This window comes from Gobio gobio, assembly GCF_949357685.1.
Source record: "Gobio gobio genome assembly, chromosome: 11".
Taxonomy (NCBI): Eukaryota; Metazoa; Chordata; class Actinopteri; order Cypriniformes; family Gobionidae; genus Gobio; species Gobio gobio.
This window is the reverse complement of record NC_137104.1, coordinates 48,241,796-48,259,592: the sequence shown is the minus strand read 5'-3', so window position 1 is coordinate 48,259,592 and position 17,797 is coordinate 48,241,796. Positions and strand designations below refer to the sequence as shown.

At 39.5% G+C, this 17,797-nt stretch overlaps 1 protein-coding gene across 2 annotated transcripts; it reads right to left on the bottom strand.

Annotated features, from left to right (window-relative positions):
- Positions 1–4,192: 4,192 nt before the first annotated feature.
- Positions 4,193–17,536, bottom strand: thrap3b (thyroid hormone receptor associated protein 3b). 2 transcript variants are annotated; one of them, XM_079829466.1, is made up of 11 exons: positions 17,285–17,536; positions 14,863–15,009; positions 13,322–14,089; positions 12,267–12,869; positions 12,007–12,182; positions 11,707–11,818; positions 10,858–10,933; positions 9,558–9,718; positions 7,423–7,705; positions 5,665–5,811; positions 4,193–5,470 (listed from the first exon to the last, which is right to left on the bottom strand). In XM_079829466.1, the coding sequence occupies exons 2-11, from the start codon at positions 14,982–14,984 to the stop codon at positions 5,240–5,242; spliced, it is 2,679 nt and encodes an 892-aa protein (XP_079685592.1). In that variant the 5' UTR covers positions 14,985–15,009; positions 17,285–17,536; the 3' UTR covers positions 4,193–5,239. The 2 variants fall into 2 exon arrangements, with proteins under 2 accessions (XP_079685592.1, XP_079685593.1); XM_079829467.1 differs by lacking the exons at positions 14,863–15,009; positions 17,285–17,536 and adding an exon at positions 14,512–14,675.
- Positions 17,537–17,797: the final 261 nt, after the last annotated feature.

The window sequence follows — 17,797 nt, the reverse complement described above, 5'->3', positions numbered from 1 at the left end:
GATATTTTCACAGCCTTCATCTTCCATAATGCTTATTTGTCAACTGTCTCTTTCCCCGTTTCTTTTCTTCATATCCCTACTCCAAGAAATAATCACAAGGTAATCCACCTAGAAGTTACCTAGACACATTAATTTTGAAAGCTCAAATAATACATTTTATAGCTACAGAAAGAATAATAGGAGGCACTTTAACAAAAAAGTATTTATGCTTTTAAATCCTCTGGAATGTTTTTAGAAATTGAGCATTGAACAGTTCTGTTCATTAAGTTGCAGTAAAAACTAATTCAGACTTTTGCTCATCTTCGGAACACAAATTAAGACATTTTTGATGAAATCTAAGATTTCTGTCCCTCCATTGACAGCTATGCAACTACCACTTTGACGCTTCAAAAAGTTAATAAAAAGATCATAAAACTAATCCATATGAATTGAGCGGTTTAGTCCAAATTTTTCAAGAGACGCGATCACTTTATATGATGAACAGATTGAATTTAGGCTTTTATTCACATATTAACATTCATCAACTCACACATCAGCTGTGGTAAACAAAGACTGAAGCATGTTCGCTTGACGTGTGACAACCAATGAGGTTCATTCTCGTGTTACGCAGCACGTTTGAGCTTCAGCAAGAACCAATGAGGTTCATTCTCATGTTACGGAGCACGTTTTAGTTTCTGCAAGAACCAATGAGGTTCATTCTCGTGTTACGCATCACGTTTTAGTTTCTGCAAGAACCAATGAGGTTCATTCTCGTGTTACGCATCACGTTTTAGTTTCTGCAAGAACCAATGAGGTTCATTCTCGTGTTACGCATCACGTTTTAGTTTCTGCAAGAACCAATGAGGTTCATTCTAGTGTTACACATCACGTTTTAGTTTCTGCAAGAACCAATGAGGTTCATTCTCGTGTTACGAAGCACGTTTGAGCTTCAGCAAGAACCAATGAGGTTCATTCTCGTGTTACGCATCACGTTTTAGTTTCTGCAAGAACCAATGAGGTTCATTCTCGTGTTACGCATCACGTTTTAGTTTCTGCAAGAACCAATGAGGTTAATTCTTATGTTACACATCACGTTTTAGTTTCTGCAAGAACCAATGAGGTTCATTCTCGTGTTACGAAGCACGTTTGAGCTTCTGCAAGAACCAATAAGGTTCATTCTCATGTTACTCAGCACGTTTTAGTTTCTGCAAGAACCAATGAGGTTAATTCTCATGTTACTCAGCACGTTTGAGCTTCAGCAAGAACCAATGAGGTTAATTCTCATGTTACGCATCACGTTTTAGTTTCTGCAAGAACCAATGAGGTTTATTCTCGTGTTACACAGCACGTTTGAGCCTCAGCAAGAACCAATGAGGTTCATTCTCGTTTTACGCAGCACGTTTGAGCTTCTGCAAGAACCAATGAGGTTCATTCTCGTGTTACGCAGCACGTTTGAGCTTCTGCAAGAACCAATGAGGTTCGTTCTCGTGTTACGCAGCACGTTTGAGCTTCAGCAAGAACCAATGAGGTTCATTCTCGTGTTACACAGCACGTTTGAGCTTCTGCAAGAACCAATGAGGTTCGTTCTCGTGTTACGCAGCACGTTTGAGCTTCAGCAAGAACCAATGAGGTTCATTCTCGTGTTACGCAGCACGTTTGAGCTTCAGCAAGAACCAAAGAGGTTCATTCTCATGTTACGCAGCACGTTTGAGCTTCAGCAAGAACCAATGAGGTTCATTCTCGTGTTACGCAGCACGTTTGAGCTTCAGCAAGAACCAATGAGGTTCATTCTCATGTTACGCAGCACGTTTGAGCTTCTGCAAGAACCAATGAGGTTCATTCTCGTGTTACGCAGCACGTTTGAGCTTCAGCAAGAACCAATGAGGTTCATTCTCATGTTACGGAGCACGTTTTAGTTTCTGCAAGAACCAATGAGGTTCATTCTCGTGTTACGCATCACGTTTTAGTTTCTGCAAGAACCAATGAGGTTCATTCTCGTGTTACGCATCACGTTTTAGTTTCTGCAAGAACCAATGAGGTTCATTCTCGTGTTACACATCACGTTTTAGTTTCTGCAAGAACCAATGAGGTTAATTCTTATGTTACGCATCACGTTTTAGTTTCTGCAAGAACCAATGAGGTTCATTCTCGTGTTACACAGCACGTTTGAACTTCTGCAAGAACCAATGAGGTTAATTCTAGTGTTACACATCACGTTTTAGTTTCTGCAAGAACCAATGAGGTTCATTCTCGTGTTACGAAGCACGTTTGAGCTTCAGCAAGAACCAATGAGGTTCATTCTCATGTTACTCAGCACGTTTGAGCTTCAGCAAGAACCAATGAGGTTCATTCTCGTGTTACGGATCACTTTTTAGTTTCTGCAAGAACCAATGAGGTTAATTCTCATGTTACGCATCACGTTTTAGTTTCTGCAAGAACCAATGAGGTTAATTCTAGTGTTACACAGCACGTTTGAGCCTCAGCAAGAACCAATGAGGTTCATTCTCGTGTTACACAGCACGTTTGAGCTTCTGCAAGAACCAATGAGGTTCATTCTCGTGTTACGCAGCACGTTTGAGCTTCAGCAAGAACCAATGAGGTTCATTCTCGTGTTACGCAGCACGTTTGAGCTTCAGCAAGAACCAATGAGGTTCATTCTCATGTTACGCAGCACGTTTGAGCTTCTGCAAGAACCAATGAGGTTCATTCTCGTGTTACGCAGCACGTTTGAGCTTCTGCAAGAACCAATGAGGTTCATTCTCGTGTTACGCAGCACGTTTGAGCTTCAGCAAGAACCAATGAGGTTCATTCTCATGTTACGCAGCACGTTTGAGCTTCAGCAAGAACCAATGAGGTTCATTCTCATGTTACGCAGCACGTTTGAGCTTCTGCAAGAACCAATGAGGTTCATTCTCGTGTTACGCAGCACGTTTGAGCTTCTGCAAGAACCAATGAGGTTCATTCTCGTGTTACGCAGCACGTTTAAGCTTCTGCAAGAACCAATGAGGTTCATTCTCATGTTACTCAGCACGTTTGAGCTTCTGCAAGAACCAATGAGGTTCATTCTAGTGTTACACATCACGTTTTAGTTTCTGCAAGAACCAATGAGGTTCATTCTTGTGTTACGCAGCACGTTTGAGCTTCAGCAAGAACCAATGAGGTTCATTCTAGTGTTACACATCACGTTTGAGCTTCTGCAAGAACCAATGAGGTTCATTCTAGTGTTACGCAGCACGTTTGAGCTTCAGCAAGAACCAATGAGGTTCATTCTTGTGTTACGCAGCACGTTTGAGCCTCAGCAAGAACCAATGAGGTGCATTCTCGTGTTACGCAGCACGTTTTAGTTTCTGCAAGAACCAATGAGGTTCATTCTTGTTACGCAGCACGTTTGAGCTTCAGAAAGAACCAACGAGTTTCATTCTCGTGTTAAACGGCACATTTGAGCTTCAGCAAGAGGTTTGTTCTCACGAGTCAAGCAGGTTCGGTTGAGCTTCTGTTCATGTTCGCTGATGAATGTTTAAACTTGAATAGAAACCTAAATTAAATTCATCATATAAAGCAAACAAGTCTCCAGAAATTTGGACTAAACCGCTCAATTCATTAGGAGTTTTATGGTCTCTATGAACTTTTTGAAGCGTCAAAGTGGTAGTTGGCTACACAACTACCACTTTGACGCTTCAAAAAGTTCATAGAGAGACAGACTATGGAGACAGAAAGCTCTCTGATTTCATCAAAAAGATCTTCATTTGTGTTCCGAAGATGAACAAGTCTTACGGGTTTGGAACGACATGGTAATTAAAGACAATATTCATATTTCGTGAACTACCCCTTTAAATGCAATATACTTGCTGTAAATCAGGGGTGTCCAATCCTGCTTCTGGAGGGCGAACTTCTTGCCAATTTTAGCTTCAATCCTAATCAAACACACCTGAACCAGCGAATCTACTTCCAGGCAGATTCCAGGTAGTGTTTGAGCACGTTGGAGCTAAACTTTGCAGGAGCATGAATGGATACCATGAAACTTAAAATGTTTTTTAAAAAACAACAGTAACTGCATTGCACTGCAACATGAGATTTTAATCATCAAACATCGCACAACTGGTACTACAGCTGAACCTCATCATAAAGGCTCTTCACTAACAGGTTTCGGCTGTCGAGGGCAGCTGTTATAACCGATGTGTCTTACAAGACCAAGGCAACTCGAAACAAAGGATTACGTGTAAAACAGAGGACGGGCTTTATTTCAAATTCACCATGGAGACTGAAAGCACTGAATTAACATGTTCATGTAGAATGTTAGCAGAACGTCACAGCGTTACAGTATAATGTCATCACAAAGCAGGAATCTAAAGAAAGCAGTCGAGTCCCCCAGTGTATCCTGACAACACAACTGCAGCAAACAGAGATCAATGGAAGAAAAATCACTTGATCTAAACACATGCAGCATGAACTATTTTACATTTTGGTTGATAGTTTAAACACAATGCAATAAATGCATTATTACAAGCATGTTCTATTATTATCTACACTTTAAAATCAGATGAATGATCTAAAACCGACACGATTTTTTCGCTCAAAATAGAAAAGAAAAACATTTTTTTTTTACACGTCAAAGTAATTGGATATTTTTAAGTCATTAGTGGCATCATTTAGGGGAAGAAAATGAACTAAACTGGACGTTAAATATAGTTGACAACCCATTTGTTAGGACACTCTGAATCTGTACATTTTTAACTGACAGTTTTCGAGAAAATCGGCCCAGTACACAGTGTATTGGTCCGCAAGGGATATGCTCCAATAAGACAGAACCGTACACCAATGACATTATCAAATAAAAAGGGAGAAATATAAAATAATGAATTGACATGCAATTCCAAACATAGAAAGGGGAAAATCTACTGGCAGAAATTATCAAAATTAAAAAGGAATCATAAAACTACAGTTAAATCTAAGGCACAAGTGCATGGATTTTTTATTGCACTTTTTAAATGAATATCAATTAATTCCAGACACCGAATGATTGAATTTTTATGTTCAAATCACCCCCCGCAACCTCGAAAACAAGCGAAAAAAAAAAAAAAAAACACGAAAATGTGAAAACTGAAAAATAGTAGCAGATCGTGTGATGTTATAAACGACATGGCTCTACCGTATAGGGCTTCACAGTCCAACACCTGAACACGAGGATGCATTTCTCACGAGGGCTCTCGTTGAGCTAGAGACTGTAGAGGAGAACAGACACAAATGGCTACTGATCCGCCTATGGCTTGGAAGCAGTGCTTTCCCCAGACTTTTCGTCATCTTTGTGCTCTGCGCTGCCTTCTATTTCTCCCTCTTCAGCGTTGCCCTGGAACATGTCGTGGGTCCACTTGGGGCTGCCACCGCTACCCTTCCGAAGAATGAAGGTGCCCCTGCTGCGGGGGTAATTGCCTCTGCCGCGCCCCCGAGTGTCCACCCACTTCATCTCCCCTTCCTTGTCCCGGTCGTCATGCTGCAGTTAGACGAGAGAGAAGTAAATTGAAACTCTCTTACTGGCCACCATGCAGCTTATTCTGTCCAAAAATTGCGCACTTATATAGGAAGAGACTGTCTGAGTGACATGCGAAGCAACCAACCACCAGTTTTTGTTTTTAGAGTAAAGTTTAGGGGGGCGCGTGTATCTGAGATCAAAGCTAGGAATCACACCTGGAAGTACTTCCGACTCTTAGGGGTGTATTCGGGGTCCCACTCTTCCTCTGGGGGGCGTGAAGGGCCGCCCATGATTGGAGGGTTGTTATTGGTGTTGTTGCCAGGGTAATTGCCTCGGTTCCATCCTCTTCCTCTCATTCTGGGCTGTAAATACAAGAAAAGAGCGGATCAACTGAGACGTCCAAGATATATGGGAGAACAACTTCAGGATCACTGTGCCAAAAAATACAAAACCGCAGGCAGAATTAAAAAATCTAAATGAAAAAATTAAAAAACAAAAGTAGTCCTGCATACAATTAATCAAATTGTGATGTGGAATAGTGTCTGTGATCCACCATTTTATTCGATCAAATTAATTGGCAAATACACACAAACTTAAGTCTTCACAACAAATCACTAAAATAAAAATTAAATTTAATCTAAATATTCCTATTGTACAGTAGCACATTTCTCAAATAATAATAAAATATATCATTAAAACATTTTTTAATATCACAATTTCTCATCCATGATATAATTTAAAACAGTAAACTTCTGTAGTGCAGAACTTTGGCCAAAAATGTGATTAATCTTTAAGACATTTGTTTTATTACTTTATGCATTATTTTTTATTTATACTACGAGGCTGTTGAATGCTTGCATCTGATTGGCTGACGAACGTTCTTATTTTCAAGGACTTCTAGGCAGGTTTTGATCGCATTACAGTTCCACATCACTTCGCCAAATGAATTCAGTTCAAATGGCTTTATAGTCCACAACAGCAAAAGAACCAAAACCCACAGCGACACTGAGCAAGTTAAGTAATATAGTAAACAATAGGATAAAAACAACAAATTATTTCCATGTTTATCCCACAAAATTACATTTAATTTTCTGTCTCTCCCACTCACACAGGACATACACTCGCGTAGAAACGTGCTGTCAGCGCTGCTCTGACGATTTTTTCAGTAAAATAGTTTAGCAACTTAAAAAGCAAATTACATTTCTCACAAAGCGCTGTTCTGTGTAGACGCTGCAGAACACTTGAAAAAGACGCACAGACTGAGGTTATTCCCATACGCTCGCTCGCTCTCTCTCTAATAACTAATATAACTGCATTGGTCTGCTATCAGTGGCTCAAGCCTCCGTTACTAGCTATAAAATAACGTTTTGGAATTAGCAACGGAGGCTTGGGTTTAGATGCGCTAGAAATTAGTCCTACACACAAGAGCGTTTTAAAGACAAAACCTGACAAATGTCTTGAAATAAATCATCTGAACAATTTTTTGAGGTGTGGTAACCGTAGTATAAGCGGAATAAGTGTCCTCGGGTGTGCCTTATTTTTAGAATAATTCAACAGCCCAAAGTCAATTATTCCTTATTTGATTACCAGCATTTTTGATAGTAAATTTGTTTTAAATCATGAAACAAAGAATCCAGAAAAATTTAAATGTCACAATTGTTAAAAAGTTTAATAAAACATATACCATTAAACCCAAATCCAGACAAATTTACAGAAAACAGAATTTGGGAAAAATAAAACTGATTTCAACCTAAACTCTACTGAGCTGCCTACCTAGACAACATTTCAGATTTATGATCGCTTAACAACATGCGAACATCAGACTCCCTCTCAAAATTAAAACATTGGAATGAAGCCAGAGAGGAACAAAGTTTGACATTAATCAATGATAACTGCATAAAACAAATTTCATCTGCAACTCATCAGCGATCAACAAGTCATATCAATGTCACAGAGAATTGTGGGATACTTACAAATCCCCGATCGTAACCCCCACGACCCCTGTCGTATCCTCCTCGGTCGTATCCTCCTCTGCCCCGCTCATAACCCCGGTCCATGTGGCCTTCATAGTCCCGAGGGCCGCGCTCCATGGGCCCAGGGAACTCCCTTGACCCCAGACGGGCCTTGTTAAAACCCCCTCCTCCTTCCATGTGCTCCTCCGGATGGTACTCTTTTCCTCTGTACGGATTAGGAGAGGGAGATGAGGAGGAAGATGAGGAGGAGGAGGGTGAGCGCTCACGCTTCTTCTTGCTTTTCCTTTAGAATGAGTGAGAACAGAGTTAAAAATCATCTAGCGAGTGACTGTGATTAATGCATGTTTTGAAATGATAAGAGTAGAAAAAAAATGTCACGTATTTTACTGTTTGTGATTATTAGACAGTAAAAAAACAGAGTCCAGACCATGGCAACAGCCCAAGTAAACGGTGTAACAAGAGATTCTACAACACCAGCAGGGTGTCTGTATATATTATATTAGCAGTAGTGCTTGAAAGGCAGCAAAAGAATGAGTTAGATTTAGATGAAGGTTTTAGGCTATGATCAGGGTTCCCACTCTTTTTCAGCGATCATTTTCCAGGACTTTTCCAGGATATTTAAAATTTTACTACAGTGAGAATAAAAGACAAGGATCACTCCTAAAGTAATATATCGCTCTCTAAGTCTTTAACAGGCGCACAGTTTATTGCCATGACTTAACTATAAAATCAGTTTTTAATATGAGCTCTTAAATCATACATTATGACTAAGGAAGCTTGTTTCCGCCACAGAATAAAAAAAAAGGGTAATTGCGACATATCTTGCTATTCTGAATTATTTATTTTTTTGCAATTGTGATTCTCGCAAAAAAAATCTGTCTTTTTTCCCTCAAACTTTTGGACTTTATGTCAATTCTGAGAAAAGTAATAAATGCAAGATATAAACTCGATATTGCGAGAAAAAAAGTCAGAATTTCGCAATTCTGACTATATCTCAAAATAATTCTGAGTGAGATCCCACCCCTATGGGCGTTGGTTATGGGGTTATGGGGTTATGGGGTTGAAAACATGCGGAACTGGCTCCTTTAGTCTATAGCCTCTGGCCAAAAATCCTCAGATGACACAAAATGACGATATTTGCGTCATCGGAGGATTTTTTCCAGAAATAAAATGCATAATTCTCTCATCTCAGGGGGATATAAGGGGGGAAAGTACCATAATTCCAATATACTACCGGGTTTCTACTGATACAAAGCCTAATGCTAAATCACTGAAGTTACCCTTTAACTTTAACCAGGACAACAACAAGTTTTTCCAGGACATTTTACATTTTCTCTAACTTTCCATGTGTTTTCCAGGACTGGAAAATGTATCATACATTTTCCAGGTTTTCAAGGTTTTCCAGGACAAGTGGGAACCCTGTATGATACTGTGTAAATGAAATGCCACATCAGAGCTGCGTCGCCATCTGTTGGACAAGTATAATGTTTGAGGAGGAAGAATACAGTGCTGCCTTCCCAACATACTTTTAGATATGAATAAAGTAAGTGTTCCACTGTAAATGAAACTGACAAGTTAAATCAACATTCAGCCAACAAATTATTACAGTCTACTACAGGAGTTTTCAAACTGGGGTCCTGGGACCCCCAGGGGGCCGCAAGGGAGTGACAGGGGGTCCGTGGAGAAAGTCTAGAGAAAAACTGTAAAAAAAAAATATATATATATAATAATAATGAATAAAGCAATAGATTAGATCTAAATTTTGTGAATGGGAACCTGGGCAAAATTATTAGTTAGTCACTAATCTATTAAACATTTGATTTATGTAACTAAATAAATATTTGATTAAAATTTAATGAATAAATAATAATACATATAACAATACATTAATTATAATATTATTTTTTCTGTGTATAAACTAAGTGCTTATAAAAGGCTTATAAATACATATAATACTTAATATAATATAATATAAATGAAAGCCTTGTACATTTTAGGATGGGGGTCCCTCTCACAATGGATGATCATATTTGAGGGTCCGTGGCATCTAAAAGATTGAAAACCCCTGGTCTAGTAAACAAGCACAAGACAACATGACTCAAGTATTATTCATCAGTAAGAACCAAAGGACATACTTTGATTTCTTGTGTTTGGAGGATCTGTCAGGGGAGAGTTCATGACTGGGTGTGCGTGATCCAGCTGAACTCTTTCCCCCCTCTCGTTTAGGATCCTTTTTACGGCGCTCTATAGCCAAACGAAGGTCCAAAGATTCGCCCTCGTGTTTTTTACCATGATCCTGTGGAGACATAATAATGTCCAAAATAATTAACACATTTTCTTGAATCAACACAGTGTAAACAACTAAATGTACACATTTGTTTATTTTGTCCTGAACTACAATGCGATTTCAACTGAACAAAGTTTAAAAGGATAGTTCATCCAAAAATAAAAAGACGTAACTTTCTTATTCACAGAAGATGATGTTTAGCAGAATCTCCAGCATGCTCTCTTCCAAACAATGAAAGTTGACAACTTTGTTGACTATTTTCATGCAATTGCTGCAACTTGACAGCATTCATCCTCATTCACTTTCATTGCAAAGGAGCATGTGGGCAATTCTGATGTCTGTTGTTTAACAACAACAAAAAAAACATTAAAAAAACTAAATCATTGTAATTTTTGCATGAACTAACCCTTTAACATTATTATCAATTGATATATTATTAATTTTGGATTAACCTAAGCACAAGAAGAGGAGGTTGAGAACATTTGTCTCACATTGAAATGGCAAATGCTTATGACAATGGCAGTCAAAACCCAGCTGAACACCTCCATCTATTGGCCATCTTCAGGAATAACCTCAAATGCAATCCTTATTTTATTTAGTCACCCTCTATGACTTTACAGTGTTGGCCAAGTTGTAATGAAACCAATGAAATATATGTGCAACTTTAAGAAGTAATGTGATAGAACAAAATATATTCGACACCAACTGAAAATGTGACAGACGTCTATTAACACGTGAGACTTTATGACAAAGAACGAACCAAAACAAATCAAAAACGCACAGATCTCATGGGAAAGCAGCATGCTCCATGCTTTCCCAATACTGATTAGTACTGAGCCTCACTTTTTTTTTTTCATAAACACATTTTTGAGGAGATATACTTACTATTGCATTGGTTAGCGGTCCAGTGAAAGGCTTGGACACAGGATCAATTTTCACTTCCTTTTGATTAGCCATTTTGTTTGGGCAAGTATGTACCCACGATTAATCATACGACAAACTCTGGAGGGTGAGAGCGTAATGCTCAGTAATACAAGATTGAGATTGGGGCTCTTGTGCATTAGCATTATACACCTCATAGCACATTTCTGCTGTTTCAGCTGGTACACATTTGGGCAGGAATTTCAGATTTGAAAACGCTGTGTCACCTTGTAGCTGCTCTCTTCGAAATCCTCAAACAGGTGAGAGTGCTTCTTAAAAGCACTGGGAGACACATCGATTCGCCTGTGAAAGGACATGGGAAAAAAAATATTAGGAAGGAAGAGAGGAACAAGGCATCTAAAGCATAAAGCCGGGTGCACACGGTGCGATTTTGGCCACCAAATTTTGCAAATCCTAAAAGATTCCTCTGATCCTAGTCTAAAATCTGAAGTCTTTGATCATGAATTTGACATGTTCGCTGACAGCCGATTAATGACCGCTGCGATCAAATTTTACCTCAAATGAAATTCTGGCAGTGTCAGAAGATTTGACTCGCAGTCCTGCAGTGTGATCGTCAAATTATCTTCGTTTTTCAAGACAAACTATGCCCAAAATGAGCGCTTGAGATTTCTTTGTAGCCACCATTTCAATCCCGCGTGTAAAGCAAGGAACACACCAAACCGACGCCGACCAACTAGTAGCGACTTCTGGGGGGGGGGGTTTTCGTGCACTGGTTTGCTAGCAGAACAGCCGATCAGAAGGATCAGATGGCTCGACTGAATCGGTTGAAAAATAGCTGACGAGGACCAACACACAGAGAAAACAGTTGGCCGACGCACGAAAACTTGGTGTGTTCCAGGCTTAATGCAACTCACGGTCACCAAACGCATCATTAATTGATATAAAACTCTGGACAAGTTTGTCCGTTTTTAGCGCCTTGACTATCGTACAGTCTGACATTAATGACAACTTAGATCTTAGCTTACAGCGGGGATCATGTTCGTACAGTCTGACAAGAAACAAACGTAAAGGACTATTATAAATCGCACAGTGTGCATGAGTGTAAATACACCTACCTGTGGATCTCAGGACTCTTCCTCGGCTTCATCATTTCCATCTCTGCGGCTTTTCTTTGGTATATTCCAAATCGCTCATTCAGAGTCATCCCAGATGACTTGAAATGTTGAGCTACATTCAGAGAGTAGAAAGAAGAAAAAAAAATCTTACATGCCGCCAAATTAATACATTTAAAAAATGAAGACAAATTCTCCAACCTTTGCAAACAAAAATGGTCCTAGGTTTGCACCCTGAGGCACCTCAAAGTGCAGAATTAAAATGTAAAATTGCACATAACCACTAGATTAGACTGGAATTACCTTTAATATGATGTACTATGGTGACTATGTGTTGAGCAAAGAGCTCTGAAGGGCTCCTGCGAAGCTGAGCGGACTGAATATGTTGGAAGATCGAGCGAAACTCCTCACTGTCTTTTTTACCCGGGTGTACAAGATCCCGTGACAAATGTCTTTCTTTAGCTAATGGAGCTGATGAGCTGAAAGAAAGCAGTGGAGTTATGCACACGTATCCAGTTGTTATAAAATAAACACATTAAAAAACGTGATTTTAAAATGCATACCTCTCTCCACCATCAGTGAATGCTTTTATACTGAAATTTAAGTGTGGGTCTTTCTTAGCTGAGGATTTAGCTGGGGATGAGGCCTCTCTTCCTGCTGGAAACAGTGGCCTGCCTCTATTCTCTAATACCCTAGATGGCGATGGAGAGGATGGACTGATCCTGCTTTTTTTCTTTTCTTTCTTCTTGGCGGCCTTCTCTTCTTTTCTAGAAGCATGCTTCCGACTGCGATAAAGTTCCTCATCCAGATCCTCTTCAACATCTTCATCCCTCCTTGATGAATCTTTGTTGGACATATAGATGCTGTCGTCCCATTTTCCGAAGCGCTCTTCGGGTAAGCCCCGCATCGTGACGATGGTCTTGTCTTTGTACTTGGATTCCTCCTCAGTCTTCCGGTCTTTCATTTCCTGGCGATACTCCTCTTCCTCGGCATCCAGAAAAGGAAGTCCCTTGTCAGTCTTTGAGCCGTCGTAGCCAGACTCGGATGCTTCGAACATGCTCCTCGACTTGCTGCTGCTCTTTTCGCTGTCAGCGTCCCCCAAGCTTAAAGCATCACCCCTTCCATTATCCCTGTCTGATAGGGGCTTTTTCTTTTCTGCCAAAAACCTGAGGTGGACGATCACGTGTTAATTATTCATAAGGAGCAGACTGTATTAGAAAACATTCACATTTCCAAACCAGTTGGCACTAACCTTTTAACACCAATACAAGAAAGCCTTCTTACAACAAAAACATTTAAGACATGCGCAAACTTATGGTTCAACTTTTCAGCAATGCAGACACGACTAACCAGGATGGAGTTTTTTTTTTCCATACTTACATCATTAAAACTTTATCTCCTAAATTATGGGATTGCAAACAACCTCATAGCACAGGTAAACGCCCATTTGTGACATTTGAGTTTGAAATTAGCTGGTTTCCATTATAAGCTCTATTCTTCCAAGGATCTTTGTTGCTGTACAAGGACTAAACACATTTGAGAGAATGATGATTGATTAAAAACTGCCTGGAGGACAAAAGAGAGGGAAAACATCCAAAAGCCAAAACCAAAAACATACTTTTTGAACGCAGTTGAGATGGAGGCCGACTTGTCTTCTGTCTTCAAGTCTTCCTTTGTGAAGAACCCAAAGCCGGTTGGGGTGGACGTCTTTGCCGGTGGACTTTTACTGGCAGGGGCAATGCTTCGCCACATTGGAGCGCCGTTGCCGGCACCTCCAGAAAGGGTCACTTTAACCTCTGTCTGACCCCCAGCAGATGCGGCATTGCGTTTGGGACTGTTTTCGTAGTCAGACAGGCCTTCCCACTTACTACTGGGTTCCTCTGGGCTGCTCCCTGTAGGCTTGGATGCTTCCTTGCTGGGTCCCTTGTTTTCACCCGGTGAAGCCCTTCCTTTGGCTTCTTTGGCATGGGGTCGTCCCGCGCTAGAGTTGCGTCGTCGTGGGGACGAGGAGCGGGAGGAGGAGCTGGAACGCCTGGAACGTCCCGAGGAGGATTTACCGGAATGACGTGAATGGCTTCGGCTTGGTGATCTTTTCCGTGGTGTGTGGGAACGTGAGCGGGGCCTCCTAGGGCTGTACGAGTGGTCGTATGGCTGTTGCTGGTCTCTATGGCCGTGCCAGTTGGAACCATGGTTGGAACGGTAACCATAGTTGCTCCCACCTCTATAATAGTTCCCTCGCGGGAAGTAGCCACGCCCTCTGCCCCGGTTGTACTGAAAGGGCCTCCGGTAGCCACGGTTATAACCACGGTTATATCCACGATTGCCCTGGAAGTCTCTAGAGGGATAGTTGCGCTCCCTGCTATGTGACCGGGATCTTGATCTAGAACTAAAAGAAAAGAGGGAAATGCAAAGCACAGTGGATTAGAGACATAAAAAGAGAGAAAGATGCAGTTATGATTCATGACCACTTGATGGAGCTACAGATTCAAAATCACAGACATACGGCACAATTTACTTTTTGGGTTTTTGCAATGAGCAAAATGCAATAGTCAAATCACTTCCTGTACATTTCACAACTGATGCAATTCTTCCACCACCTTTTACAACTGATAAGATTACGCTGCCTAAACGTATGCCTTCATCACATCTAAAAATTGCATTTGGAAATCTCCTTTAAAATGGAACTGCAACTTGAATCCATTGCCTAAACCTGACAACGCATTAAGTTGAGTCATTGTTCAAGCTTTACTATAGGTTCAAATTTATCAATGACTAAACCAAACATTGACCAACAGAAAAATGTCTTACCACTTGTGCCTTTTCATTGGTAAACGGATTTAGAATAGCGTTTATTGACCAGCATAGCAAACTCCCTAGCGTGGAAGAGACATGTTAATCCACATGCAGTGGAAAGAGGTAGTCACGGCAGACCGTTTTAAAACTAACTCTCACCGGACACGTAAAAAAACAACAAAAAGGGGTGGGCTGTTAGAGAAGAAACACTAAGAAGAGGAGGAGCAACCTTCAGACAAAATATTGTCTCTCATCTCAGTGCTATTGTAATATTAAATTACTTGATTTAAGATATCCCATTTAAAATGCCATTCAATAATCAATTTGTTGCAAAGGAAGTGGCTGGAATCCATTAAATTAGCCTACCTGTAGCGACGCTTTCTGGATCTCGAGCGGGACCGAGTCCTCGAGTGAGATCGAGAGTAGGACCGTGATCTAGTCCTAGACCTAGAACGGGACCGAGAAGCAGAATTCGGGGGCTTGGACATCTTTGTGCTCACAGTATCTTTAGACCTGCAAAGAGAAATCACAAGAACACAAGGCTATCACACTCGCACGGTATAACATTATACAAACAAAAGTAGGACTGTAGAGAAAAGATCATTAAAAATTAAAAATATTAAAAGTGAACTAGCGAAGAAAAAAAAAAGCATAGTTGAACAAAGGCATTGCAATGTGTCAATTTTCTGATACAGATTATTGTTATGCTTAAGTGACCAATAACAAGTAGAAACTGTTTTTTTTGCTTTTTTGACACAGTAACTAAATCATTACACTTCTTCAACAATAAAATAAATACAATTATTATACTGTTATTTATGCCATTATATGTATTAGGGCTACAATTAAGTAAGTAAATAAAAAAGTAGAGAAAAAAAAGTTTATGGGGGGGAGGGGGTGTAGTCAAATTTACCATATTTAATTAAATCCTACAGGTCATGCAAGTATTTATAATATTTATTTATGAGAATGTTGACTAGCCTATCCTTTATATTTAACAAAAAAAATGAAGGACAGTAACAACAACATACTCTTATTAAAATAATTATTAGTTGCATATGTGTGTGTATACAAATTTTTATATATATATATATATATATATATATATATATATATATATATATATATATATATATATATATGACAGTGTCTATTTTTTGTCTAATCTATTTATCAACGCAATAACATATGTATTGAGCTTCTGACAATGATTACGGTTATCTCTCCAGGTCAAAACAGTAGTACTGAACAAGGTCATCAGTCCAAACTAATTCCCGTTTACGGGAATGCAGCTAAAATACACTTTGTCTTCAAACATCTGCTCCCGATTTCCTAACTGTTTCTTTTACCTTGACACACTACGGATGAATTCTGTTTGTGTTGACCAGATAAATCAAATATTAACAGGGAAAAAAAACTCGGTAAGGCCAAAGATGAGAGCAAAAGCCGGAAAGTAGAGAGGGAGAGTTTCGGATCCTTAAACATTCAAAACAATCACACTTCCTTTTAACATTATGCAAATTTTCCAGAAGTCATTTGTAATACAAGAGTGCACATTCAGTATATTTGCAAAACATTCAATGTACTCTTGTCTTGTGACATGTTTATTAAAATATAGCGCAAAATTGCTTGCATAAGCTGGTCAACTATTAGGTGGATGTCACAAAGCCTGGTTTTCCGGTGTGTTGCGTTTATCTAGTAACATGAGAAGCCTAAGATAATTGATACGCAGCATTCTTCAGTGTGGGATACACATTAGGGTGTGTCTTCTAGCATGAAAGGCTCGTATACACATATAGTCTATGTATTTGCATCGACAGTCAAAGCAGGAACAGGAACGGCTGCAAAACAATTATCACCCAGTCCTTCAGGGACAGTCCAGCTCAACCAGTGCAGCTAGTTTCTATCCGTTCAGGAAATACTTGGGGGGAAAACATTTGCATTGATGCAATCATCAGTACAGAGCACATTCACTCGCTGTGTCTTAAACGTATTGAGCTGTCTACATAGTCACTTTAGACTCCATATGCACCAAATGGGAAGTTCAATAGACATTTCACTAGGTTAAGACATTTAGAGATCCCAAAATACTATCTAGGTCCTTAGATAAAAAGATGCAACCATGTGACTACTGATTAGGTATTGTTTTACTGTCTAGATAGGAAGTTCACTAGATCCAGAAATTGTGGAACACACTATTATTCTGCAGATCCGTTTAGATAAACATGTATGAATCAAAAGGCGATAAACAGCTAAAAAAGAGGCCATTTTAAGAGACGTATTGCAAAACACTTTCGTTTTCAATTCTTTCATCATGTTAAGGGTGGAAAAAATGAGCGTAGGACAATACAATCACATTACAACTGTAACTTCGACTTGATAATATCATCTACAGACAGTCTCACTCCAGGTGTGTTTTAATTATAACATAAAGGATATGTACAGTAATAAAATCGTCAACCTCAATGTGTTCAGAATAACAAAAACAATGTGGATAAACAATAAAAGGCATTGTATTATTTTTTTTACACGTTAAATAACTAAAATCACACATTAGCTCGCTCTATTATGCTAACAAAATACAGAATGTTTTTGCAAATAATGAAATTTCTGCAGTTAGCCGCCATGCTAACATTAGCCCCATTAGCTAATCTGCAACGGCACAAAACGCGCAAACGCTGACACAATATCAACAAAATAACATAAAACAACAATTTTCGGAGCAGTACCAGTAGATCACATTGAGACAATAGCGCTATAGTGTTACAATTTGTATAAATAGACTCACCTGATGAGCTAGTCAGATGTGATTAGCGCGAGCTCACGAGCACGCTACGGAGGAATAACGTGTATTATGCGTCGTATACGGATCAATGTACGTCTGATTGGATTGATTTAGCTCTGTTTGACCTAAAGGGGTTCAGTTGTGTAAGGTTTCGGAGTAATGAAAATGAGAAGAGCCCATTTGGTCGCCTCAGGAAACGCAGAAGGCTTCCGAGGCAGTTCAGCTTCCTGATCAACGCAGTGAACGAACGCACGCGGCCACGCGCCCGCGCACACAGAGAATTATACACGCCCCTTTTTTTTGGTATTCTTCTTTCTATTTAATATTTTCTCCTTTTCTTTAAAAAACTATGTTTGAATTGAAAAAAGTTTGAAGGTTTTTATGGGCCTGATGTGGTCTACGTTTACACATTCTTCAGTCTCTTTCGAATTACACAGAATTGCTTACATGAACACAACTACTTTTCTCTCTCTTTAATTAATAAAAAAAAAAAACATGTATGCTAATATAATATAT